Here is a 27,940-nt window from a genome sequence, read left to right on the forward strand (position 1 = left end):
GCAACTGCAGTATTTTTGGTTTCAAAGACCAGTTTGAATAGCTTTGAGTACGTAACGGCGGTGAACTATGATGGGGAAATGAGAGAATCAAAAGACAAAGAAGTGAAAGAGGATCACGGAACGCTTCGGACGGAACTTTTGACTGCACAAACATCAACCGGAACACACGGAACACAATCGGACATTGAAAACATTTGTATCACTCAGGGGCCACAGCGCCTCGGGCAGGTGGGGCCTGGGCAGTCTGTGGGGTGCGTTGAGAAAAGTTTCGATGATTGACGACATGTAAAGGAAAGAATTCTCTTAATATTGTGAGTAACTGTCTCATAATCACCAACCGGAAAGTATTCAAACAATGATGTAGGTCGGATGGGCTATGTAATTGCCAGGTTCTGGAGTGACAGGAACACCCCTATAGTTATACATCCTAAAACAAACTTATTCTAAATAGCCCGGCCTAAAGCCAACAGGCTTCTAACGCGACAGGTACTCTAAGAACACAAACTATGTTGGCGGAAGGTCACAATGTAGAGTTGAAATTTGGGAGGGACTTGACATGATTCCAGATTCCGCCAGTTGGTGTAGGTTGAGCATCAGACGAGTTATCATTACTGTAGCGATACTATGCAGACAATGTTAGCACACAATACACTAGAAATTGAAAAAATGAAAATCTTACTTGCAAGATAGCCTAGCGACACTTCCGCGTAAAAGGGGCTAAATACATGACGCTTAGAATTTTCATTTGAACAACTAATTCAATCAATAGAATACCTGAGGGAACTGATTCAGAGATAGAATGTCAGTATCGTGTGACTAATTTGAGAACAGAAGTTCTATATACATACAAAGTAACTTGCCATGTTGGCCACATTGACGAAAATGACAACTCTAAACATTAGAATGAGTGATATGAAGGACCGCACAACCATGAAATCCTACAAAAAATACATAACGCCTGTAGGAGAATAATATTATTAGCAAATCCTCTTTGCATAAGGCTGTAAGTACATACCATCTCTTACAATCAATTCTTGTAAAGAGAGCTGGCTTCCAAACGACCTAATTGTAGGCAAAGAGCTGGGTCTTCTATTCTCCGCAATTTTGTACAGAATTAATCCAAAGATAACGGATTCATTCAGAATCACAAATCCCCACGCAATGGCTGTTTCTATTACCGTGAAATAGGTCAGAAAAAATCTGCAAGATGAGAAAGATGCCTACTAAGTGACCTGCTCAGAAATATCAGGATGCGTAAATGGATAGACATTGGCTAACTTACGTTGAAGGGGCACTTCCAGTATCACATCCACCGCCTGTTAAGCCACCCTTTTGGTGTTTACCAGCAAGAATCTATGATCCAAACGCCAACCTTAATACAAAAATGAGAGAAGCATAGCATGTTGTAACAGACCACCGCAAGAATTGTTATTGAAATTATGGATGCGATAACCCCCATAATCAGTATGCGACGTGATTTTTCGTATAAGGCATAAATCCGGAGGAAAAGATATACTGTTAATCAAATAACAGCGAGCATTAGTTTGGGGCTCCGTGATTTGGTATGACCGAGGGTCCAAAGCACTCACTTCCGACAAGGAACTCGCTTATGACTAGCGTAACGTTGCCCATCATGTTGAATGGGGGTCCTCCACCACAACTAAGTAGATGTTAATACCCTATTCAAGTATAAAGGGTGGCATTACGGACTTCTATATGGTTGAATCGTCAGCTATTAAACTTAGGCACAAATCATTCTTGAACAACTTACAGTATTATAATATGAGGGCATTGAAATGATACTTGCTGCAGATGGAATAATACCAATTACTGCCAACGATCTCTGAAGAAAGTAGAGATAGCTGCTAGGGGTTTTGGTTCTCTTCCAGATATATTGTATCTCGTCATCAAAGGTGAGACAAAAGTCGTAGATCAGAATCGCCAGTGCCGGAACCTCAAGGTAGGCTTGGATTCTTTGCCTAATATTTCCCAACGTCGAGAATTGGGGTAAGTAAAACAATGATACAAGGAAGTCTGCACTCACGCTGACACATAGTCAACTTCGGAAACAGTGTACGCCAACCCTGAGCTGGCCATTGAGTTTAAGAAGAAACAAAATGGGCACCCTCTGCGGAAAGAAGTGGATGCTACTCTTGCTGTCAGTCCTCTGAATTTATCAGGAATTATAAGCGAACGTCGAAAGCAAAATCAATCTAATCAACTGAGATCACCATGCTGGATTGCTATCGTATACCAAGGCGAAGGTCCTCCAGTGTGTTAATATGTCGAAAATTCCCAAGACCGTCATTATGTGTAGCTATAAACGAGTCGATCCGCATGGTCGATTTGGAGTTCCGCCCCGGTTGCCTGTGAGAATTGGTACTATTAGTGGAACACTCTACAATGTATCAATAATCGTTGGTAAAGATCAATCACGTACCAGTTCAGCATGAGCAACTACGATGATAGAAGTGAGGCGCAGCTATACAATCCCAGTATTGCAATATTCTGTCGGTGCCTCTCTCAGCTGTCAGCCTTGGCCGTTGTGTCAATCAGCCAGCAATAGCAACAGTCAAACAGGATCAGCTTTTGTTTCACCATTCAGCCAATAACATTTGTTAATTATTATTCATTGGTTCAGTTTGTGGGTTATACCGTGTGCATTTCCTAGCTTATACGCTGAGCATGGTAAAATCCGCCGCCTGGATGAGCCGTTTGCTATCGGGAGACGTAGGGATAGCCGGAAGCGATTTGAAACAGTAGCCAATTGGAATGAGTGCTGAAATTCAAACGATGATGAACTGCGACAGCCATTTGAGATGAACAAAGATAAGGGGGCCCCAGTTAATTTCGCCTTTAGGGGAGGCCATTTCGGGACATTCTCATGAGATAGCGTTGTTTAATAAATTTTAGGGTAATAGAATTGGTGAATATTTTAAAGGCATCTACTAGATCTACAAAAAACTAGGACGACGTGGGATTGAAATGTACAGTCGAAATTTGCGAGGGACTCGACATGATCCCAAAATCTGTCATTTTGTTTAGGTTGAGCATGAGACGCGTTATCATGACAGTAGAGATACTATGCAGTAAATTTGTTTTAAATAAAGGAAAACTTGGAATTAAAAGGGAGCGATTCATACTTGCAAGATAGCCTAGCAAGACTTCCACGTAGTAGGGGCTGTACATAAATTTCAAGTTTTGTCCAACAATTGATCTGAGAGATACACTACCTGAGGGAACTAATTGAAGGAATGAACATCGAGAGACAAGCTTAAAAGGAGCAGCGAAGTAGACGTACAAAGTAACTGGCCATATTAGCCACATTGACAAGGACAACTGCTCTAAACATTGATTCAGCGACATACAAAATCCAAAAAAAATGCTTGGATCTGTACAGATAATACATGACGCCTGTTTTGTCACCTGAGAGGCGAGGCTTGGTTGACAAAAGGCATGAAACACGCACCATCCCTCACAAGTAGTTCCTGTAATGAGAGCGTGTTTCCGAATGTCTGGATTGAAGGCAGAGAGTTCTGTCGTCTATACTCCACAACTTTGTTTATGATTAATCCGAAGATAATGGAATCGTTCAGAATCATGAATCCCCACAAGACAGCGGTTTCTATTTGAGTATGCAGTTTGTTAAATAACAACTTGGCCTAGTAAGTAACACTCACTCAGTGATCTATCTCGGGAAAATGGCAAACCGTTAATGATCAAATATCAGATTGGCTTGCTTTTGGTCCACCTACGTTGAAGGAGAACTACCAATATTGCATCCACCAGCAGTCACAGCGCCTTTCTGATCCTTGCCAGCAAGAATCTATGATTTATGCAGATACGATATCAGTTTATAATATTGGAGGTATATTTAGCAACTCGTTAACGGACCACGGCGAGAATTGCTATTGTAATTGCCATAAAAATTGCCCCCATCATCAATAAGCGACGTGATTTATCATATAAGGCGTATATTCTGAGGAAAAGATATGCTATCAAGCAGACATTAGTTTGTGCGCGACTGATTCTTTACGACGGAACAGCTATGGCACGCACTGCTGACCAAGAACTCGCTTAAAGCCACCGTAACATTGCCCATCATGTTGAAAGTCGGATGGTTACAACTAGAAAAGTACGCTATCAGGTCATTTTAGTATAGTAAATGGCATGCGTTCTAAACCTCTAGACGGTTCACATCGTCAGTATTTTTGAGAGAAGTACAGATTTTGCTATAAACTCACAGTATCGTAATATGAGCTCATCACAATGACACTGGCCGCCGAAGGCATAAGACCTAGTACAGCCAGTACTCTCTGTAGAAAGAACAGATAGCTGCTCAAGGTTTTTTTTCGTTTCCAGATATGTTCACTTTCGTCTTCAAAGGTGAGGAAAAAGTCATAGATCAGAACAGTCATCGCAGAATATTGAAGACAGGCTTGGATCCACTGCCTAACATCAAGCGACGCGATGAGTTGACGTTGTCCAATAATAATCAGTTATTTAAGCGCTCACCCCGACACATAATCTACCGCGGAAATAGTGTATTGTAACCCATTGCTAGACATTGCTTGCACCGGAGTGTGCACACTGCGCAGGAAGAAGCGGGAATGACATGTGCTACCATTACACAGATTTAAACGAACAGTGAAGGTGAGATCAATCGAATCGTCTGATGGGTCAACGTTGAATCATTTGCTATGGATATATCAAGATCGAAGGCTATTCTGCGCGCTCCGACTCGAAGATCATTTTGCACCAGATTACACTTCCCTTGGTCTATTTCTTGACTGTGGCTGTTTGAGGATTAAAAGCCCCGTCAAATGCATCAACAACTGTCGGAAAACATCAGATATCAGTGTCGATAATGAGAATGAGATGCAAAACCATCACCGTGTCTCTCAGATACCAGCTTGGTGTCAGTCGACCGACGGTTACGACACTCTGTTTCCGTTGGCTCAGACCCGACGCTGCAGCACCTGTAGGGACAGCTATACCACAGAGACTACACAGTGAGCGCATGAAAAAATGCGTGTATTTTGGTAGAGCCCATGCCTATCTATCGTCCAGAGATAAAATGACCGACTTAACGGGACGTGGGGGTTTTAGTCTCGGCCTCCCATCCTCTTTCGGATCGGTTACCCAATATGGGTAACCCATCGTAAGAGTCTGGGATATAACCAACGGTCGCAACATACCATTGCGTTCGTGGTATTGGGTAACCGATCCGAAAGAGGATGGGAGGCCGAGACTATGGGGGTTTATCTTATCTGCAAGTTGCGCCAATAATGTCAAGGCATTCCGAACAGAACCATCTGTTATTAGCGTGAGTGCCTGCCATGAATAGGAGAGTCAGCCAGCCGGTAAAGACCTGGAACGGGCATGCGGGAGATGGAGACACCGCCCACTGCCTTGACATCTAGCGACGTGCAAATTTGGGAGTGCCGAACAGAGTTATATGGTGTTTTTGCCTTAAACTGAGCTCGTCAGTGATATCTGATCGTTATACCAGCAGGGTCCTTCATACAGGCCTTCCAAGCAATACAGGGAAAGTGGACTGTCCATTTTTCAGTGACAAGGGCTGACAGTGCTATCGCTCAGCGTTTTGAATGTCAGTCAGGACCTCACTTAAGCAATGACAATATGCCCGGTGTGTTTTGAGACTCTGTGGTCGTTCAAGTCAGTTTTTGGGTGAGTTCCTAAAGAATACATACATCATGAATCAGGCCGCCAGTCCATCATTCCATCCACCCATTCACGCATATACCGCTTGGAGAGCAATGGAATACAATAGTAGGCTGAGAAAACAAAGAAAAGCTTAAGAGAAGTTCATTGGGCCACGGTCGAAGTTAGGGGAAACCCGCTTGCTGAGTAAACAAAGCCAAACGGGCAGTGCTGTGCCACGATGGCCCCGGCTCCCAAAGTCGTCCTTGTCCGCAACGGCGAAAACTACTTATTGTCTTCTTGGTTACTCTTTCACTTTCTTGAATACCGAATACCCCTCTTCTTGGTCTTTCAACTCACTCAGCGCCTTTGGACCCATTTTCTGGCGTAAAACATGACATCGTTCGCCTCGCTCATGGCCATCAGTGCCTCCCATACCAGGGAGAGCCAGCAGGCAGCAGAGCACGCCCTGCAGGAACGACGGCGGAAGGAGGCATTACAGAGAAAGCAGCAGGAGGAACGGGAGGCGAAAGAACGTGAGATGGAGAGGCAGCGCCGGCTCAAGATTTTCGAGGACGAGAAGCGCAAGGAGCAGCTCGCACGCAAGCAGGAGGAGGAGCGTAAGGCTCGGGAACTCGCCCGGCAGCGAAAGGAGGAAGAACAGCGAAATGCGTTGCTGTACGGTCCCAAGAAAGCGGCGAAACTTGCTGGGGCCTCAGGATCGTCGAGTGGCGCTGGGTCTTCATCGGGTTCTAAGGATGCTAGGAGGCGGAAGACTCTCGACGATGACGACGACGAGCCGCAAGGCGTAGTTCTTACTCGCGAGGAGCTCAGGGAGAGAAAGCAGCAGGCCGAGATGCGCAGGTTATTTTCGACTTCAAAGCGGACATCGACGAGTACATCGAGCTACCGCAAGGCTGGCATGCGGCTTCCAGGTGGTGCAGTCAACATCGTCAAGGACGGCAGCCAGCCTGAGCTGCCTATTACTGGTGGCTCGGTTAAAGACCGACTGGCGGCCCAACCTAACACCCTGTTGATGCTCAATCAACAGAAAAAGGACAAGCGCACATTGGATGAGATTCAGACGGAAATCAGGGCCAGACGGTCAGGCAAGACGATAGAAGGTGTGGAGGCGCTCAGCTTCGACGACTGGTTCCCGAGCAACAACAAGAAGAAGACGGCGACCACGAACAGCGCCAAGGCGTCGCCTGCGCCGCCTGCCTCGTCTTCTACACCACCAGTTGCTGCGGCAGACCCACCTCGTGCGTTGTGCATTCTGATCTATTGTTTCTCTGTTAATTTTCTCCCTAGGCCCTAGCTCAACAAAGCCCCTTCCATCAGTCGCCAGCTCGTCAACGCAAAGGAACTCCTCCAATGTGTCCAGGCCCTCGTCGACAAAGCCAATCACAGCCAGTACCGCACAGAAGCTGCGCGCAGGATCAAACTCCCGCGCCAGCTCGGCAGACATGCCATCTTCATCGCATAATCGCATTCCCAAGATCAACAAAACCTCCTCTTCCTCCGCCACTGTTGGATCTTCTCATCGCCCGACCTCCTCATACAGCTCACAGCCATCGAGTCGGGGTACAAAACGCCCACGATCGCCTAGTTACTCTCCATCGCCCCCACCTCCGTCAAAGAAGCGTGCGATAGATGAAGATCTCTCATCGACGATCTGGTCGCTGTTCGGGAAAGACCGCAGCAAGTACACCTCACGGGATGTGTTTAGTGACGATGAGGATATGGAAGCGGATGCTACAATTTTGGAAAGGGAGGAAAAGGCCAGGTCAGTAATTTTTCTGGTCGAAATATCGTTGTTTCTAAAAGTCATTTTTATAGTGCTCGCATTGCCAGGAGGGAGGAACAAGCTGCGTTGGAAGAGGAGCGCCGTCACGAGGAAGAGAAACGTCGCCGCAGGAAAGAGCGAGAACGAATGTTGGCCGCGAGCAAAGCCTAATGCACATGAAGGTCCCCAATCCCGTCGACTACATCATCATTGCATGGATTCCACTCATCCAATACACAGTTCTAAGCCACCCTGGATTTTTCTCTTTCTCTACGCATGACGACTTACACATACACTGTTCACCAACCCAATATACGGAATATCATTTTACTACGGCCAGTCTTTGTCCGTACACACCGCGAAATCATCGTTACGGAAACGAACATTGCTTGCTTTTTTGCCCTCCTCACTTCTCCTTTCTTTTCTTTTTCTCGCTTTTTTATCTTTATTTTCTTCACGATTCACCATGATGCATGAAGACTGATTTGACCAACATAGATGCGTAGCAAAGATTACTTCTTTTCGTCTCTTTTCGTCTGCTTCTTTCTTTCTACAGTCCTCTTTTGAATCAGTGTTTTATTTTCTTTTTCTCGGTTTCTCTTTCTCATCATATGCCCTTCTCTCTTCTCTGCCTCTCATCGTCTGTGTCTCATATGCCTGTCTTTCTGTAGCTTCGTCATTCAACCCCATTCCATCCCACAGTGTTTCTTCCTGTCTTCAACCGCAAGGCTAAATCTCATACAATCTTCCATATACATATCATAACTATCGTACCCAACCCATCCTGTTGCTGCTATCGTGTTTCATGTTTCCGACTTGTGTTACTATCCCAATCATCTAAATACTGTCTTACGTTTAGGGTCTTGTACGAACTGTATCATTCATTGGATTCAATCTTAATTGCTTTTGGAATTCAATAGGAGTTTGCGTATTGTGTGTGTGATGATGACGTGTGGAAACCCAAATTTCGTGCCATTGGGTGACTTGCTTCGCCTTTGTTTTAACTTTTCACACATTACTTTGTTTTGAAAAGGTTTTAAAGTGTGTGCATGATACACTGCCGAACCAGTCGGGCAGGCTCAGCGTATGTATATACATCCCTAAAAACACTACAAATATACGTGGGTACTTAAATCACGAAGACAAGCAACGAGAAATTCGTCAAATCGATTCGCGGCGGACGGCAGAGGCCCACGAAGCACCGCTCATGGCGATCGAGCGGCGGAGGATGGGGGAGGTTGATGCCTTGACCCAGCGGCGCGACTCAGTGGACGCTTTCTTGTCGTTAACGCTGGCGTCTGCGTTTGCTGATGCTCCGGTAGAATCAGCATTGGAAGTAGAGGCAGATGAAGCGGGACAGGCGCTAGCGTCGGCGGCGACGGGTGGGACACAAGCCGCTGGCGCGGTAGTGCTCTTGTCCGTCGAAGAGGCGTCATCTGAAGTCGCGGACGAGTCGTCTCCGGTTGTGCTAGTAGTCTCGGGACCAGCACCAGAGGTGGAGGAATCAGCAGAAGCGCCATCAGCAGGTGCAGTGGTGGTAGCAGCGGGGGCGTCCGTGCTGGTCGCGGTGGGCTCATGTGAGGCACCAGTGCTGGTGGCAGTGGGCTCAGCGGTAGCAGTGGCGGCATCGGATGAGGCAGCGGACGCATCTCCAGTGGTAGTGGCAGTGGGCTCGCTGGCTGGGCTGGATACAGTTGACGACGCGGCATCACTGGACGCGAGGGAGCTCAATGCATCAGAAGCAGCAGCACTCGTCGATTCCGACGCAGGCGCTGAGGTAGTGGTAGCGCTCGCGCTGGCGTCAGCGGTAGAGGATGCATCTGGGGAGGCAATCGTGGTGGTCTGGGAAATAGACAAGACGGTGCTAGCCCCCGAGACATCAGCCGTCGGAATGCTAGGGATGGTAGCGGTGACAGCGATCACTGTGGGCGAGGCAGTCGACGAGGACGCGGACGACGCTGAGCTCGCAGCGAACGCAGCAGCATCCGCAGGGGTGTCGTGAACGGTTTCCTTCGTGAGCACGATAGTCGTTTCCTTGATCGATGTAGCAGGTTCGCGTTTCTCGTGGCGGTTGTAGAGAGCCCGACGAGGATAGCGGCGTTGCATGGGCTCAGCGCGCGCGGTGTGATCCTCGACTTCGACGACAACAGCCCGAGCAATGGGTTGTGCTGGAGATAAGACCTCAGCACGAGCAACTACAGAGCGAGTGTCCATTACTCTGCGAGTATAAAGTCAGTTCATGGTTAAACGTCAAAGAATCATTGTTCCAAACATACCTGATTGGGGCACCAAACACAGAGACTGCGTTGAAAACCAAGGCGGCGAGGAGAAGAGTCGAGGTTGAAGAAATCATCGTGGAATTAACAACGAGATTAAGAAGAGTGTCTTTCGAAAGGTTTGTGTGGGATGTCGACCGGCGAAATAGACAGACTCTTGGGGCAACCTGGCACCTAAGAGAGTTTGAGTTGGGAGCACTGCTGGAGAATCACAATGCTCGTAGACGCCTTATATACTGTGGCTAGCGCCCTCAGTCCCCTGGGAAACCCCTGGAACATGTCAGGGATGATTTGATTCTTGTGGATTTCAATTTTCGGTCATCATCCATCAGTTGACTCTTGCCGGACGTTGAATTCTGCAGACTTGACTTCGCGCAGTTTTGAATACTAAGGTGGCCCACATTCCTTTTGAAATGTGTTGTGTGCTAACTGTAGATATGCAAGTTCAAAGTCAGTAAGTCGTATACAAATACATTTCAGATGCACCTCGGTACTCATACTTACCTTCCTGTTGTATCATGTAGTTATGCCGCCATCATATTTGCGCCACAGCTTACGGCGCTCAGATCAAGTTGGGTTATGAGCCGCACTATTTTCAAGTGTTTCATTGCCTCCATCTGGCTCCATCTAGTCCTGAAGGACGAAGGTGGCATCTTGCGCGGAATTCGTGTACCCGTTGAAACCGTCAGGTTTACGCAGACTCGAAAAACCTAGGATTTATATCGACGTTGGACCATTGTGTTCCCCAACTTCACAGATGATTTGAGCACAAAGAGAATAACAAATTGTGTAGAGGTCGGAATCTTTGGTCCTGTCCTAGGCTCTAGCCCCGAGCAGGCCGGATCTCTACAAACGTCTGGAAGGAGGACAATGTTCAAATGACGCCGGCAAGGTCTAACGTTCGCAAGGATTCTTCTGCATAATGTGTAAGTTAATCAACCTCTGAAAAAAGATGATTTACCTCGGTGTAGTTACCTATATCTTCTTTAGGGCCATACTGAATGGTGGTTAAATACTGTTCGCCGGTGTGGTACTGTCGCGTCGAGTTGGTGTTTCCCATAAACCCCTAAAGTTGGAGATTACGTGATCGCCAATGCCTGCCCTAAGCAATCAACACAGCAAACGCCCCTCGGAACGACTGTGCACAAAGTTTCGTCTGAGACTATGTAAACTGACCCAGAAAAAGAGCGCTGCAGTTCTTGGAGGGACCTTCAACGGGATAGAATTCTCTTTTGGTCGCAAGTGCAACAAGTAAGTTTTCCTTTCCATCTTTGCAGCTAGCGTAGCGTCATTCATGAAGTATTGAAACACGACATAAACCATATGAGCTGTGGGAGACTACGCACTTCAAATTTCTTGTTGTTTTTAAGCTTGAACCTCGGGCATTCAGGAGTACCCTGGGATAGCCCATCTTACGGACCTTGACGTGCTTTTTTTCTGTGCTGTTGATTGCAATCAAGTATTTATCAAATTCGATCATCATCTTTTACCCGCTTGGACCTCGAACCATGCATAGCGGCGGCGGCTGCATTGTCCGTCGATATGTGATGTGCTCCAATGACTGAGGTGAGTTGCGTACCGTTGTGTTTGGCGTTTTCCGTCTCGGTTGACATCTAGGATCGCTCAATCTACTGTCGAAAGCTGAGTGAGGATATATTCTTACTCCATCGACTATGTGCATGAGAAACTATGTGCATGAGAAGTACGTCTTTTCCTGCTCGAAATTGAACCTGGTTTGTTTGAGAGCGGCTCCTCTTAAACCCAACGGCCAGCTACTGTTAGTTCTTCTGCCTAAGGATGCAAGACGTGGTTATCAGCTGGTGCCACACTCTGCTTCGTGTGGCGGTGAAGATTATGACCACCTCACACTGAAACATCGCATTTGATGAGTGATATCCTTTCAAGTCGCAACGAACTGATCCTCCTATATCTCTACTGATAGTTCCACTCTTCACAGTCAAGCCGGTGGAAAATTGGGGAACTTCGTTGGACCAAATACTTGCCCATCTGCGAAATCAGGTTTTTCCCAATTAAACTTCCAACCCACTCTCCTGAGAAACTTTGATCTTGATATATCCATAGCAATTTGACATGGAGATATCAGTCGAGGTTAACTATGTGCTCAAACCATCGTTTATAATTCCCTTCAACTGACAGTAACAGTCGTTCGTACTCACTTTGTGCACTTTGCCTATCTTGTTTCTATATTAACCACTTTGGGTCTATGGCGAGCTCAGGTTTGACGTATTCCGTCTCGCTGCTGGATTATGTTTCCGCGTCAGTACTTGTTTCTGTTTTATTTCGCTTTCAATAACGTCAATTATTCTCTTTGGTGTATAAACACTAGGCAAAGAATTCAGGCATATCTTGAGATACCTGCTATTGCGGTTCTGATCTACGATTTTTTTCTCACTTTTGACACCGAAGTCGAATTTATTTGGAGACGGCCCAAAACCTTCAGCAGTTATCTCTTCTTTCTGCAGAGATTCTTGTCCATCATGAGCCTTGTTTCATCGATAACTAGTATCACATCGATGGTCCCCTATTATTCTACTGTGAGTAATTCAAGAAAAGTCCCGTGCACCTAGCTGATGGCTTATATTCCCCAGAAGTAGATAACGCCGATCTTTCGTCTTTTAATCGACTTACAACGTGTTATTAGCTGCGATTCTTTCGACATGTTAGGTAACTCTGTACTAGTAATGAGCGAGTTTCTTGTCGGAAGTGCGTACCATGATCACCAGTGACAACAATGCACTAATTTTCACACCATTATTTACATGGTAGTATATCTTTTCCTCAGGATTTACGCCCTGTACGAGAGGTCGCGTCGCATACTGATATCAGGGGTCATTGGATTCATAATTTCATTGACAATTCTTGCATTGGTCGGTCATAACTTGTACATGTCTCTATCGGAGGCTAATATATTTTAATCACAGATAGTTGCGGGTAAACATCAAAGGGGCGCTATAACAGGTGGTGGATGTGATATTGGGAGTGCTCCTGCAACGTAAGTTGACGAAAACGCAATCAAGCATCATATCTAATCGTCATTGGCACCAAAACTATCACTACATAGATCATATAGTGAGCGATCTTTTTAATATTAATGTGCTGTTACGAACCTTTGTACGTTTCAATAGGAACCGCCGGCGCATGGGCATTCATGATTTTGAACGAATCCATTATTTTTGGATTAATCATGTACAAATTTGTGAAGGAGAAACGTCTGGATTCTTTGGCTACTGTAACAATGGGAACGTTTAAATCCCAATCCTCTCTAAAGGCAATAGTTATGAGAGATGGTACGTGATTCCTGATCCTATTGAGCAACTCTTGTCACTGAAACCATAGGATAGGCATGGTGTATTACTTGTAATAATTCGTGTTTAACTTCTGTGATTATTATATCACTCAATCCGAGATGTAGGGTGGTTATTCTTGTTAACTTAGCCAATCTGGCCAGCTACTTCGTACGTTTTTTGACTTTCAAGTCACCTAATAGCGCGCTGATCTTTCTGTCTAGTTCCCTCAGGTGAATATATCGTTTGTTTAAACCTTGGAGTATACGTGGTAAACCTCATCTATGCAGCCCCTACTACGTGGCAGTGTAGCCAGGCTATCTTGCAAGTACGAATTAATTTTGATCAATTTCGATGCCGCTTTGTGCTGAAAGTTGCATGCCCACATAGTATTTCCACAGTGATGATAACACGTCTCATGCTCAACCTACACAAAATGGCAGAGAGTGGAATCATGTCATCTTTAACTCATTTTTCTACATTAGAATTTGAAAGGCCAGCTGAAAGGTCATCTAATCAATCAAACTCACATTCCTCGGACCATGATTAAATACTAGTGCGCGTTGGCTCCTTTATTTATAGGATCAATTATTATTTACACGTCGGTAGTATGTACTTCACCCAGGGCGGGGGTATGCTGCTCTCAATAAATAGTGGATTGACTATTGACCCTACCCGATCACTTTTAATCGTGATGAATGTCGGGGCTGACGGAGGTTGGACTCTCATACAGGAGCATCTTTTCTTATTTGTGAAGATCGATGTCTGTTTCGCGACCCAGGTGACTGATGATTTCGACTCATTCTATTTCTAATAATAGCTTCAATGGTCAGGCCGGTCAGGGGCAAGCGTTGGAACTATATACACAATCTTACATACTTATCACATTTATAACTTCAGGCTATTGCAATTTGATTGTTAATCTTGATGTATCCATAACAATTTAAATTTGGGAAGCATAGAACCATCAGACGATTTGATTGAGTTTACAACCAGACCTTGTATATAATTCCCAACGACTGGCTGCAAGACTTGGTTCTTCTTTCTGTGCACCCTTCACTTTCACTTGCAGGTCAAGTCTTGGAGTTCAATGGCCAGTTCAGAATTATCGTACTCAATCTCCCTCCTGGATTATGTGTCAGCGTGAGTGCCATGCTGTTGTTATTACATTTGATAGTGCAAACTTGCCCATACTGGTACACGCTAGGCAACGAATCCAAGCCTATCTTCAGATTCCTGCGATAACGCTTTTAATATATGACTTTTGCCTCACCATTGATGATGAGATTCAATTTATCTGGAAACGAGCCAAGACAACGAGCAGCTATCTCTTCTTTCTACAGAGAGCGTTGGCTGCACTCAGCCTTGTCCCATCTTCAGTAAGTATAATATCGATGACCACGTACTACTCTACTGTGAGTCGCATTTATTTAAAGTAATTCATAAATAGATTAAAGAGCTAACCATTTACATGGATTAGAGGTAGACTTGAATGGTATCGTTTCTGTTTTCAACACTAAAATGTATTTTACAGTTGTAGCAATCCCATGTTCAACATGTTAGGCAATATTCTACTTTTTGTAAGCGAGTTTCTGGTTGGAAGTATGTAAAAATTCTGCTCAGTCATTACAAATAACTAATAAACTCATTTCTGATACTCACTTGATAGTATATCTTTTTCTCAGGGTTTACGTCCTGTACGAAAAATCACGACGTATAGTGATATTGGGTGTCACTGGATCGGCATTGTACATAATAACTCTCGCAGTGGTTTGTTCTGACTTGTACATGTTTTCACCCAAATTGAAAGACTAATATGCCTTACTACTCATAGGTACTCGCTGGTAAACATCGGAATGGAGCTATAACGGCTGGCGGATGCAAAATTGGTAGTGCACCAGCGACGTAAGTGGTTCAAGATCAGTGGATTACCTTGTTTTATCTTTGGTGAACTCTGGTGATATTCGAACACAGATCGTTTGGTGAGTATCCTTGCTAGATTTGATCATTTCTTACTAACAATCATGGCTTTTATTAGAAACAGCTATCGCATGGGCGTTCATTATTCTGAACGAATCCATTATTTTTGGACTAATTGTGTACAAATCTATGGAGAATATGTATCAGAGCCCATGTTTGCCTACAATTAGGCCTTTCGGAATGAATATTTCTTTACGAGAACTGATCGTGAGAGATGGTGAGTATTGGATACAATTCCTGGCACGCGGTTGATGCTGAGAACGTCCAACAGGCATCATGTATTATTTGTAATAATCTATCTTAAATTTTTGATTTCCCTATCATTCACTTTGAGATACAGGGTGGTCATTGTTGTTAGTGTGGCCAATATGTCTAGTTACTTTGTGCGTTTTCCTCCTTTAACTTGGGTTAGTCACATACTGAACTTTGTACCCAGTTCCCCGAGGTAAACTATCGTTCAGATTACCCTTACTAGAGTCAATGTCTCAACAACTGTTATCCCTACAGCCTCTCCTACGTGGTAGTATTGCCAGGCTATCGTGCAAGTACGGATTTCAATTGTTCAGTCTTAATTATTCTTCGTACTAAAACTTACATGAATGGCGCAGCATCTCTATCGTGATGATGACGCGTCTAATGCTCAACCTGCACAAAGTTGCAGCTACTGTATGGAAAGCGAGACTGTCAAGCCTCAAAAGCCGTTGCCAAACATTGACCGGGTGAGCTTGCCGGGTATTTGTTTGATCCAGAGGCACAACCTGACCCCGGAAACCCGCTTGCGTGGCATTTCAACTTGTCTGGGCACCGTCGTCTCAGCCATTGCCAAGCTGTAGCACTCCTGTTTGGGCGCCTCAACCCGACCACTTCTTGCGCCTTTCACTCGAGGCTTTCCCGGCCATCGTGTTTGCAATCCTGTCGCTCACTTGATAACACCAAGGATCATCCCTGGGCCAGGGTTATCGTGTGAGCGACAGTCAATCAAACCTGCTGTGCCAGAAGAATTGCATCGTGCAGCGCTGGATTGCGTATTTTTGCGCACATGCCATGACTATTGGAATGAGGAAAATGAGAAGGGAGAAACTCTCTCTGGGTGTTGGGTCACTACGGTGCGTTCTGATTTGATTCCAACACATGGGCAACACTGACAATAATGCCATGCGCCTGCATGCCGCATAGGAGTTTTTCACATACACAGTTGGCCAGTAGGGCCGTGCATTCACCTTGTGGTTCTGCCCGTGTTCCCGCGCTTGCTTTGTAGCTGCACTGTGTGACGGTGTATAGCGTGGCACGCCTTCAGTTCCCATATATCTGCCTACATTTGTACCGGCAACTCTGCATGCGCATACACGCTCCGTAGTGAACACACCACAGTCCGTAGTGGCGGTGTTGGATGGAGCGTGCACATCCAGGCAGAGATGCTTTTGTGTATGCTTGTGGCATGCCACTATAGTCTGCGCTGAAGACATTTGTGTATGCATTGAGGTTATGCCAATCCATCCGTGAAAGGCAGTATTTTTGAGAATAAGGCAGCTGGGGCAGCTGTTACTCTTTTTGCAAGTGTCTTTTGTTGACGGCTGCTTTTGGTCTGAGATAGATGTAAAAGAAATTTCATTGCCGGTGGCCTAGAAATTTTCGGGCACGGAAATACGCTAGCGCCACCAGAGTAATTGATCTTCTTTTTTATGTCTACCTCATATTATAATTTACAAAAGTCAGCACAACTTTACTCAAGTGGATATGGGCAGACAGTTTCTGAGAAACAAGAACGGCGATTGTTTAAGATTAAGGCATACTAATCAGACTAATAGTCATTCTGTATATCTATTCTGTATTGATGGGCTCCAGATCAAACCAAGTGCAGTACTCGTTGCATTTGTGCTGAGATGGAAATTTCATGAATGCTTCTTCAACATTGCCTTCACCAAAGAGATTTTGCAATGGATTGCCATTGCCGTCTTTAAGTTTGCTACAGAATGTATTAGCATAAACTCAAGCCAGTATTTACAAGTTGCTTACGGATGGGTCATAACCTGTGGGTCCGTCAACAAGTCTCCAGCGCCTTATATGTGCACATAAGTCAGTTATTCCACATAAACAAATATTGAAATAATCACGGCACCTTGAAAGTCTGAGAGAAAAACTTGACCATGAGACTCGACAAACTGCACATGCTGAACAAAGCAAAGGAACTTTGATGTGTCATATCCTGGCTCGCTTTCTTCAAGAAGTGGAACGGCGTCTGCATTATGGATGTACTTGATAAAAGGCAGTTCTGTTGGGATGAGTTCTTCGAGAAGATAGGCTGCGGAGTAGGATGTTGAGGCTGCTTGCTGTTTGCCTTTTCCAAATGAATAAGCAATGCATGCCTTAACAAATCGAAGCTTTGGAATTGAAAAGGGAAGATCATCCGAATCGAGATTGCTGCCCTGCTTATTGAGAAAGTTGTTAATAAAACCGTATGCAAATTGTAAAATAGAGTCTGCATAGGCGAGAGAAGTGGCCTCCATCAAAGTCTTGATGCTTTCATCGGCATATGCGAACCGTTTGAGAACCATAGCGCCAGTTTTAGGATCCTTTCTCTGGGTATATAGCCGCTTCATAGCAATAGAGATTGGAGACGTCAACCATGATCCAAGGAGGCCAGAAGGACTTGCAGATGTCCATTCCAACAAGGCACTATGTGCTGTTTTGAATCCACCTTTTGAAATAAAGTCTGTGTGGTCGTTGAAGGATAATTGAGCAAAATACCCTTTGCTGCTTATAATCGAGGACTGATTGTTGCTTCCAAGATCGTGAAAAGGTGTAAAGACAATTGGATAGCATAGTATGGATTCAATACGGATCGCATCAACTAGAAAAAACATTAGAAAGCTGTCATCTTTAATAAGATTGGACATACATCGTTGCTTTAACTCTAACACACTTTGTTGGCCACCAAGTAGCAAACCACGTGTAACTTCATTTGCATCCAATGACTTGAACTGAACGGATTCTCCGGTGTTGTTTGTGTTGTTCTGATTCTATATATATATAAGTTAGTGAATATTACTGCCCAAAAATATTGCTAACCTTTTTATCAAAAGAATACTCGTCTTCAACATATGATAGAGTAGAAAATGCATCAGAGGTATCTATAGTCTGATGGGAATTAGCAGGTTCTCTGCGCTTTCGAATATCAGAATTGTCTGTAGTTGAATGGGGACTAGCAAGTTCTTTACGTTTCCGGGTAAGTGGAAACGCATGATCATGTTGATGTGTATGCTTCTCAGAAGAGTCAGAAGCAACGGATTCAATAAGCCTTTTAGGTTCCTGCAAAAACTCTTAATCAGTGGGTTTAATAGCAATTTAAAAGAATTGTAAACATACAGGGACATATGCAGCATCAGAATCTTGTGTCATTCTTTCTGCCTCAATCCATTGATTTCGGTCAATAATGACTATGAAGGAAACCGGTTTGTTTGGGGGAGAAAATGTGTAGGTACCAGCAGCAGATTTTCCCGATTTTGCTTTGAGAAATCGACCCTGGAAATAAGGCTCAGTTAGATCCCTATTTGCCAGAATATCTTGCCAAATTGCTGTTTCTCGGACACGGGACTTGGAAAAGTCCCACGGAAACCCGGGAAAAAGCTTGGTCAGAGGTTTGATTACACAGGACCGAATTGCTTGTGCAAGTTCTTGCGGAGTTAGACCATAGTCCACAGAGATACCTTCCTTAATTCCCTAATGTAATATTAGAAAGTAAAATTACTAAATGAACATTTAATAAAGTGATAAATCTGACCGTTTGTTCAGTCTTCCCTAAAAGAAGCTCATACCCAACACCAGCAACAATGGGAACCATTGCCTTTGTTTGTGCATTTACAGGAATTTGTCCAGGAGCAAGAGATCCTTTATAAGCTGCAGTTGACCAACGCTTGTGCTCTTGAGCATATAATGCATGAGAAGCAGAGTATCCTGAAGCCGAAATAGATGGTGTAGAATGGTGACTAAAAAAGTTTTGGAAATAAGATGGATTGTGGATATTTGGCCCTCCAACAACGGAAGAAGAAGAAGGCGGCATAGAAGTAACACGGCCTTGAGGTGTATTTGCTCCTAAATTTATTAGTATAAATAATAATATGAGAATATCAAAGCATACCTTTACGCTGCCCTTCATTAATCATTTGTTGAACATCTGATATGTTAATAAGTCTTGCAGAAACGGGAGTGAGTTTGGCTAATAAGTGGATATAATAAGTGATAATCTTAGAATTATATAAAAGGACATATACCAGATGCAACAGCATTGCTTTCCTCTCTCTGTTTCGTTTGAATTGAGGTTGATGATGCTAGTATATAAATAAGCGCCCAAAACATAGCATCAAAGTTAAAGTCAGACTTACCGGAATCCTCATGCACTACACGGGCCAAAGTGACACTTTTTCTAGCATAGTGGTCAAAGCAAGCTTTACACACATATTTGCCAGAAACATTTGGATTCTGAGAGGCCAAATAGATGCGCTGGTCTCCAACTTGAATAATGGCCTGACAGCTAGGACGCTCGCATTTAGATGGTGTTTTTGCAATAACATCCTCAGTAAACTGGGTGCTAATGTGAAGATTACCAGAAGACATAGAATTGGTTGATATGGGGAATGAAAATGGACAAACTTCGCAATGAATGCACTAGATATATTTAAACTAACTTCAGATTACACCATTCTAGGAAAATATCTTGACAATATTAACTATTTTCACGTAATTCTCTATCATTTACATGCTATTGTTCTGCAATCTATCATTTGCATGCCATTATTCTGCAATCTGACGCAACAATTTCCCTTATTCCTACTATTTATTTCAAACATATGAAATATTAAAGGTCTAGTTATTGATTCTAGACATGGTTTATAGGTCGAGAACAAATTAAGTCTTGGTAAATTTACCATATTCTATGAGATGACGAGCGCTAGAATCTGAATTAGAGCTTTATTGGCTATAATAGCAAATATAAGCATCATCCTCTCGCAATAATGTTGTGATTTTTATGGAATTTGAAATACTTCATTTGAAATTAAATGGACAATAGTAGGTGGTCGTACATTGTTTGATTCTTTCAATACAATCTGTAATATTTGAGTAGAGTCTTTAGTTATTCATTGAAATCCTATAAAAGACAATGCTTTTAAGACAGAAAATTGTGCAACATGCCGCAAAAAAACCAGTTTAAGCCACTTCGTGAGTAAATGTTTAAGTTATAAGGGTGAACAATATTGACATGCCTGTAACTTGCGCCTATTGAGGACATTGCACCTCACATTTTTCTGTATTGGAAAATGCGCAAGCCCGACACTGAAGTAGTAAAATTACTTCAAGAAGAGCACATTGACAGAGCTATCTATGGCATTGGGTATGTATTCACCTTAAACTACACATAATATATATGCTAACTATTTTAGTCTAACTTCATACAAGGCCATACGTCGAAGATTAGGTTTGCTCTCTGCAAGACAACAAGGTCATACGGTGGAAAGCATCAAAGAAAGCATGGTTGCACTTAGAAAACGCTTTCCAAAGGCTGGTGCTCGTGATATGGGGTCCCTTTTATTTCATCATTATGGAATGCTTGTACCACGGTAAATGCTCATTATACCTATATATTGCTTTTAATGACAATCAAAATAGCGATTTAATTGTTGTCTACTTCCGAGTATATGAGCCAGAGCTTATTCGAGAACGCAAAGCACGTCGTCTGCGTCGTAGGCGATTTTGGGCAGCTGGAGTCAATGATATAATTGCCGTTGATCAGCATGATAAGTGGAAACGGTTTGGGCTTGCCTTGCACAATGGAGGTGATCCATTTGACGGATATATTCATTGGTACAAGATTTGGTGGACAAATAGCAATCCAAAGTTAATTGCTTCTTATTATTTGAATGTTGTTGAGAAGAACAAGTGTAAGCTTTGTTCCAAACTGTTTGATAATTAATTCTAATTGTTATATTTTGCAGGCATTCCCCTTATTACTCAAAGCGATCCTGGATCTGAAAACTATGGGATTGCAAATGCCCAAACCACTCTGCGACATATGCACGACCCTAGGCTAATTGGTACAATTCAACATCGCTGGATGCGCAAGAAAAAGAACATAAAACCTGAAATATCCTGGTCTCAACTTCGCAGTCGCTTTACTCCAGGATTTGAAGATTTATTGGATTATGGAGTTAACAATGGTTTATATGACATAGGACGTCCTCTTGATCTGTAAGCTGGTTAAAATCTTAATTTCCATATCTTACTTATACCTTCTCAAAAGCCTTGTGTTTAGATATCTGTTTATTCCTTTTCTTCAAGTTGAGCTTGATGCATGGACAGATATGGTCAACAATACCCAAAAACGATCTGACCGAAATAAAATACTTCCACATGGCATTCCTCAACATATACATCTGTTTCCTGAAAGATATGGATGTTTGGACTTCAAGGTATTTGTTTGTAAATTTTTCTATAACCAGTATTAACAAATGCTGTAGATTCAGGTTAGCCAGGAAGCTATTGATGAAGTCAGACAAATATTTGCACCTCCAGAGGACCCAGTCTTTCAACTAGTCCCACCAGAGTTCAAGCACTATGCTGATATACTTTACCAAAGTATGGAAAGTCCAGTACTTACTTCGGAGAATATATGGGAGGTGTATTCTGAACTTCTCTACCGCTTTGAAAATCTTGACAATGCTGTGGACTTTATTGAAGAATGTCAAGTTTATATCGAGGCAATGGAGCTACAAGACAATGAAGACGATGAGAATTCTTTCAAGCCTCAAGGAAGAGATCTGTTTGGTGGGATAGACAATTCCAAAAGTGATGGAACCTATTACATGGGTGGGGTTAATAATGGTCATGGGCTAGGTATGCTTTACCAAAATATCTTTTCTTTATATCTGATTGTTTGCTAGATAACGAGCATTATAGGATACTTGATGCAATGGACGAGAATGATGGAGAGCTAGAAATTGATGAGGTTCAGTTTACAGATGATGAAAACGAGGAAGACGAGGGCGAGGATGTACTGATATAAAAAAAGTTACTATATATGATACTCTCAATTCAAGTCATAATTACTTGGTACAAACTACACTATACGGTCTATTATGTTTATATCAGCACAATACAGTACTATAAAGTCTTTCTATGAAAGAGAGTAGGCCTCTTGAAAGGTTATTCACGTTGCGTGCAATCAAAAGCAGCTATTTTACACCAAGTCCCACGGGCGCCACTAGCGGACCGCTCACGCCATTCATATTTTGACTCCTATCAAACTCCGACAGGGGTTAAAACGGCGCACAAGCTGCGCGGGAGCACCACATCCCTGCTTTTTTGCATGGATGTTCTTTATATGTGCACCACGTAGCGGAGAAATTGTGTATATATTGTATACTACTGTAGATGACCTGCTCTTATTAAATTCTAGCTATTTTTTTGACGGCACTAGGTGCACGGAGTCTTTGCTTGCCGAGAGTTTGCCAAGTGTGCACGGCTTGACAACCCGAGAATGTTTGGCAACGGCTTTCGAGGCTTGACAGTCTCGCTTTCCATACTACTGGGATCATGTCAAGCGGTTGCCGGTCTCACTTTTCCACCATGCAATTCCAATCGGCAAATCATTGATGGGCCTCTTAGAGAAGGCCATCAATACACCAGGGCCTTTTGCTCTGTGGGTGGTGTCATCGTGAAATACTAGATTCTCGCCTCTATGTCATTTATAAGTTATTTATGGAGCCTGACGTCTGTGTACTGGGCTGAAACTTCCGGGTGATATAGTATGAGGCAAAAAAACAAGTCTGAGAGATTGATTTTCTACCAACCTAGTTTCCTAGCGAAATTTTCACTCAGTAGTATGAATTTTATTCTAGTCTTGTTTCTGACCTATCAAATGTGTTCAACATGCTGTGCAATCGCCCGACTTGTCATTCGCGGTTACCAGCATTTGGCTGGGTGCAGGTTCTCTCAGGCCATCAGGTTTTCAATGTCCAAACGCCTTTCTCAGTAATTTCAAGTGAATCTGCGGCCATCAATGCGGAGGTTTCCGAGTGCGCAACATCAAGGGTTCTTATGAACCGATATAGGGAGCTGATAAAGAGAAACTTTCCTTCCCTTTCACTATCTCACCTCCATCTCGCCATATCCTACCTAACAGTAATGCATACCCCCCAGGGCGCACCCAGTGAATTTGAAAAGATCAACTTCAGTTATGAGGATGCTTCTCCCTTTGCTTGGGTGAGTACTTCCCCTTTGGAGGTTCTCTTTGTACTTTACTGACCAGTGTTCAGTGTCGTTCAGGTGGCCAGATCCCAGATGGAATGAACATAGTGAGAGGTGGAACTGATAATGAAGGCCGAGCATTACATATTGCTCGAGCAAAATACAAGGCAAGAGGACTGTGAACTATTCAAGATCAACTTGACTGAATGTCGGATACAAAAATAGGGAGGAATTCGTACGTTTAAAATGTTTTTTTATGAGGGCCTTGATGTGAGACATGCATTTCAGATCCAGGCATGTGCATTCTAGGGAAAGATGAGGTAACAATAACCTGGGGAGGTGATGCAATTACTGTAAGTTTTGGGTTCCCGTTCGATTCACTCGATTGTTGTCAAAGCAGTGTGCCTGACGTATCCTGAATCATAGGTCAACGACTACGAGCTCCTTTGTGCGCGTGACTTATCAGTACAATGGATCAAAGTAAATGGGACATTTCTCCTTCGTAAGACTTATGGTTTTGTACCTATCCTGTGAGCATATTGTCGGATCAGGTTACTTGATTACACTAGACTCATACAAAATATTTCAATTGAAATTTTCTATAGTGGAGGACAGGAGAGCGATGACCGCCTGTTGTACATTATCCAAGGATATTACGAAGGCGGAGTATACTGTGGAAAGGTCAGAGAGAAAAGTATAGGTCAGCAAAACCAGAAAGCGTCCGTTGCTATTCCTTGACTCACTGACGAAAAAGGTTACATACCTCACAACGAAAACGAGGTCCTGTTGAACCAATACCATGTTTTGGTTCAATACAAGGGACCGCATAGGATACAAAGTACATATTTCAGGACACTGAATGAGAAATCACTGGAATTATCTCCAGGAAACAAGTTCAGTCGGTGGATACCTATACTCACCAAATCATCATCTCCTCCCATCGTAGCATGTTGGCTCAATCATATCGACTTATCCGAAAGCCTGGAATGGTGGCGTGTATCGGCTTATGTTGATCGAATAGAATTAACTCGAATATTGGCTAACACCAATACATGGAACACAAATGTGCTATACAGCGCTGGCCTGTCCTCAATGCTGATCGAGTCAACAAACCCTGATTTCCGATGCGGGGTTGTTGATTGCGACAGCGCAAGAATCCAGCGCGTTTCCTTCGACTGGCACTACGAAGAACCCCCAACTGTATTCGTTGCTATACGGGCCTTGGATATTGGAAAGGCTCCCCGCATTTCTATCCAGGCAGTCAACATCGGATGCACTGGATTTGACCTTGAGGTCAAAACCTGGCGCGACACAATTATTTACAACATATCAACAACATGGGTAGCCTTTCCTACAAATAGCAAATCAATCCAAGTTGGGTCGTTCGAGGCCGACAGGACTTGCTCAGTGGGATCTGTGGCGTTTTCTCCTACCTTTGGCCGCTCGCCAAAAATCCTGACAGGGTTCAACTTTCTTGACGTCAATCCAAAAAACATTAGGCTGGATATAGTGACGGCCAATGTATCTCACGAAAGCATGGATTGGAAAATATTGTCGTGGTGGGACTCCGAGATATACAGAGTTGGCGTAAACTACATAGCATTTGTATAAGTTACCTATCCGTTTGAAACAAGAATGTTTACATGTGTCCTTCATGATGATACAGAGTATGAGAAGTGACTCTTTAAATGATTTTCAAAGACAGAAATATCAATCTCCATTACGGGGAGCGCTTTATTCTTTCCAGCGAGGATATCTCTAATCAAAGCCTTTCTGTCCAGTCACTATGGAGTGAACGCACAGTCCGTATATTGTCCGTAGTCGACAAATCACTGGCAGTGTCGTTCTAGAGATGTTTTGCATCCTGAAAGGAATTTTTGAAGGAAGGAAACACCTGATCTGCCTTCGGCTCTCTTTATTTTGGATACTCTTGCTTCGGTTGCGACGATATGCGTGATTCTTTTCGACGGGTCCATAGCTGAGAGCATTGTGGATGATATTACCTTTGCTCTCGTCTCTGCACGCTCGCATAGGGCGTCTAGAGGATATTGGAGACCTGTTTCCTGAGTTCAACTTTTGAAGAAGATATGTTAGCCAAGTATGTCGCAGAAGCATGAAGTCGGAATTCCTACCAAGTCGTCGGGTTCAAGAGTCTCAGGACCACGTTCAATTCAAGATTCAAAACGGAGATAGTAACATGAGCCCGCACCAAATCAATTACATTGTCATTCTTGCTTCGTCTCATTGGAGTTTCCGTTTTCCTACGAGCGACATTTCGTCGTCTGAAGCGGTGGATGGTCATAGCTACCCGCCGAGCAAAGTATAACTTCTTTGCGGATAGGTTGCCCCCCAGGTTTGGGGCCATTTCCTCAGAAGCTGAGGGCGCCTTAAATCATGGGCCCTTCTCGAGATAATGGCATTTACTTCATTCTCAGTCAATGCTAACGAGTCATGTTTCAATCCACCGGATTCACAATGCTTGCGAACGAGTGAACAGATTTGACCCTGTCTTTCAGTTAATCAAGGTCTATAGGAAACAGAAAGAGGGCCGAACCATGATGTCGTCGAACTCCTTTTACCGCGTTTACAAACCCAAGACAGTCTTCAACTGGTCAATCTATCCAAGGCAGGATGGTAAGTACGCATAATAAGGTGAGAGGGGCGACTAACAGAATTTTTCTTTTCGTTAAAACCGTACTTTTCAGATTCATTCAATGATCGAGGACGCATCACTTGGTTCAAAACTATCAGACTATTTCCCTAAATTCTGATCAAAAGAAAAGCCTTACCAACTTGGTAGACAGTCGTAGATATCTAGTACCGGGGTCAATGGGAAATAAAAGAAGCAAACTACCTGGATTGGTTGGGGACGAAAGCAAACAGCGATGTGGTGCGGCCCTGTCCTCGAAGGCTTCGAGGACTTGTGTCTACTCCCACGCCGGTCGTTTTCAACTTACTACGTTTTTTCCGATTGCCCTGGATTACTTTGAACAGTCATATTTCTTTTTGTTTTAAGACCTCCATTTTTCCTGATGTCACTGCTTATACTCAAACTTGAATATACCGATTTTTCTTCTCTTTAGTCCTTTTAAAATCATTCTGTAATTTCAAACGGAATGAAGTGTAAGCCACATTCGCAGACGCCGACGCCGTGAGGAGTCGGCCGTTAAGATTTCGTTATTTTGGTACAATAGTGCTCGAATGCTTACCTGCATATGGCACGATATCTACAGTGAAAAGAAAATACTGAACAGCAAAACGAGAAGTTTCGATGAATTTGGTTGCAATTTGGATGAACTTTTTCTTCGGCATGTCATGTGCCCGTATCCGACGGCACGCCGGCAAGTGTCGTCGCAGTTGCTTTTCAAATTCAACTTTCACTGTTTTACTCTCGGACATCTTGCGGGCATCCATGCCAGGACCATAGTCACGGAAAAAGGCTTTTCGAAGGATATACAGAAAGGTGGCGTTCATAATGTCATTATTAATACATTGTTCATAAAAAATTGACCGATCACACTTGTAGCCTTTCATTAATTATGTCTGAGATTGCGAACAACGAGGTTGAAGTCATAGACTTGACCGGTCTGTCAGATTCTTCGGAATCCGATAGAGGCGATGATATTGAAGGGGGAGTTACGGAAAAGGAGGAAAGCGACACTGAATCCAGCTCTGACGCGTCCGAGATAGAAATCACATTGAACGAAGAGACAAGGGCCCAACTGCAGACTGCGATTGCCACTGTGTCAGAGAGGCGTCTTCGGCAGCTATTGAAGCTTTTGGTTGAGTCGGACGTCATGATTGAAGCTACACTTACCAGAGAGCTCGTCACGCTGAGGAGAGGAACACAGGATGTGGTGCCACGTTGGGAGACTTGCGCTCATTGCGATGCCGAGTTTGATATCAATACTTTACGAGAAGATGGCGAATGTGTGTTCCATCCAGGTACGTCGCATCCCATATTCGATATGTCTTCTTTTTCCTCAGTTTTTCTTTCACAGGTGAACTCGTCGTTTCTGAAGTAGGCTCTGCAGACTGGGATACCGATTGCCATGGGCCGATCGATACCCTTGAGAATCGAAGAAAATTCCCTGAAAATTTCACCTGGACTTGTTGTCAAGCAAATGGATCCGAATATGGTTGTTTGCATGACCGCCACAAGCCTTTGGTCACCAGGAAGAGGAAGCGCATTGAGGATTGACGGAAAGTACGGCCCACCCAAAGTAAGCAAGAGAATAATTGATGAAACGGTACGCGATAGCTAAAATATTCAATCTATATTACAGTATCATATCCATTATCCTTTGTCCCAGCTTATTCGCCCTTTTGAAAGCTACTTGACAGTATGCCGTTGGCCGACCGTGGTCTATATTGCTTAAGAAACCTCCAAGGTCACTTCATTAGAGAGGGTCATTGGATTTGTTTGCGAGCCCCTACACCGACATCTGCTGGTTATCAAAGCAAGCAACCAAAAAAATAACGCCGAATATTACCATTCATTTACCCTCAAATAGTGCACACCGTATCTGTTCAACGTCGTTATCCCCTAATCGCAACATTACTTGGTACTGGACTCGCCATTTGTCATCGTGTTCGAGATCCCATCCACGCCAATCCTGCGTACAATTAAATGGTATGCCTGCCGCGAGCGACTTTACTGGAGGCGATTTACATTAACCGTCTCGTTA

The 27,940-nt window shown here is 43.8% G+C and overlaps 7 protein-coding genes across 7 annotated transcripts; 3 read left to right on the top strand and 4 right to left on the bottom strand.

The window, feature by feature from the left end:
- Positions 1-520: 520 nt before the first annotated feature.
- Positions 521-1,635, bottom strand: JR316_0006304 (uncharacterized protein; the record flags this gene model as incomplete). The annotated part of the gene is made up of 6 exons (XM_047892053.1): positions 521-622; positions 849-938; positions 1,026-1,200; positions 1,283-1,353; positions 1,415-1,515; positions 1,590-1,635. The coding sequence occupies 6 exons, from the start codon at positions 1,633-1,635 to the stop codon at positions 521-523; spliced, it is 585 nt and encodes a 194-aa protein (XP_047749402.1).
- A 1,329-nt stretch (positions 1,636-2,964) lies between these two features.
- JR316_0006305 (uncharacterized protein) lies at positions 2,965-4,105 on the bottom strand (the record flags this gene model as incomplete). The annotated part of the gene is made up of 6 exons (XM_047892054.1): positions 2,965-3,082; positions 3,144-3,181; positions 3,302-3,344; positions 3,756-3,826; positions 3,895-3,995; positions 4,060-4,105. 6 exons carry the CDS (start codon positions 4,103-4,105, stop codon positions 2,965-2,967), a joined length of 417 nt encoding a protein of 138 aa, XP_047749403.1.
- Positions 4,106-6,058: 1,953 nt separating this feature from the next.
- JR316_0006306 (Protein spt2) lies at positions 6,059-7,621 on the top strand (the record flags this gene model as incomplete). Its single annotated transcript, XM_047892055.1, has 3 exons — positions 6,059-6,926; positions 6,976-7,450; positions 7,504-7,621. 3 exons carry the CDS (start codon positions 6,059-6,061, stop codon positions 7,619-7,621), a joined length of 1,461 nt encoding a protein of 486 aa, XP_047749404.1.
- A 990-nt stretch (positions 7,622-8,611) lies between these two features.
- On the bottom strand, positions 8,612-9,803 carry JR316_0006307 (uncharacterized protein; the record flags this gene model as incomplete). Its single annotated transcript, XM_047892056.1, has 2 exons — positions 8,612-9,668; positions 9,727-9,803. The coding sequence occupies 2 exons, from the start codon at positions 9,801-9,803 to the stop codon at positions 8,612-8,614; spliced, it is 1,134 nt and encodes a 377-aa protein (XP_047749405.1).
- A 7,029-nt stretch (positions 9,804-16,832) lies between these two features.
- On the bottom strand, positions 16,833-19,625 carry JR316_0006308 (Myosin heavy chain kinase C; the record flags this gene model as incomplete). Its single annotated transcript, XM_047892057.1, has 10 exons — positions 16,833-16,977; positions 17,028-17,070; positions 17,131-17,862; positions 17,911-18,031; positions 18,081-18,320; positions 18,378-18,731; positions 18,793-19,103; positions 19,150-19,227; positions 19,283-19,339; positions 19,394-19,625. The coding sequence occupies 10 exons, from the start codon at positions 19,623-19,625 to the stop codon at positions 16,833-16,835; spliced, it is 2,313 nt and encodes a 770-aa protein (XP_047749406.1).
- A 701-nt stretch (positions 19,626-20,326) lies between these two features.
- JR316_0006309 (uncharacterized protein) lies at positions 20,327-22,068 on the top strand (the record flags this gene model as incomplete). Its single annotated transcript, XM_047892058.1, has 7 exons — positions 20,327-20,400; positions 20,450-20,626; positions 20,676-20,947; positions 21,002-21,254; positions 21,307-21,475; positions 21,524-21,899; positions 21,947-22,068. 7 exons carry the CDS (start codon positions 20,327-20,329, stop codon positions 22,066-22,068), a joined length of 1,443 nt encoding a protein of 480 aa, XP_047749407.1.
- A 4,723-nt stretch (positions 22,069-26,791) lies between these two features.
- JR316_0006310 (uncharacterized protein) lies at positions 26,792-27,453 on the top strand (the record flags this gene model as incomplete). Its single annotated transcript, XM_047892059.1, has 2 exons — positions 26,792-27,197; positions 27,254-27,453. The coding sequence occupies 2 exons, from the start codon at positions 26,792-26,794 to the stop codon at positions 27,451-27,453; spliced, it is 606 nt and encodes a 201-aa protein (XP_047749408.1).
- Positions 27,454-27,940: the final 487 nt, after the last annotated feature.

The sequence above is a fragment of the Psilocybe cubensis genome, chromosome 5 (genome assembly GCF_017499595.1).
Source record: "Psilocybe cubensis strain MGC-MH-2018 chromosome 5, whole genome shotgun sequence".
NCBI lineage: Eukaryota > Fungi > Basidiomycota > Agaricomycetes > Agaricales > Agrocybaceae > Psilocybe > Psilocybe cubensis.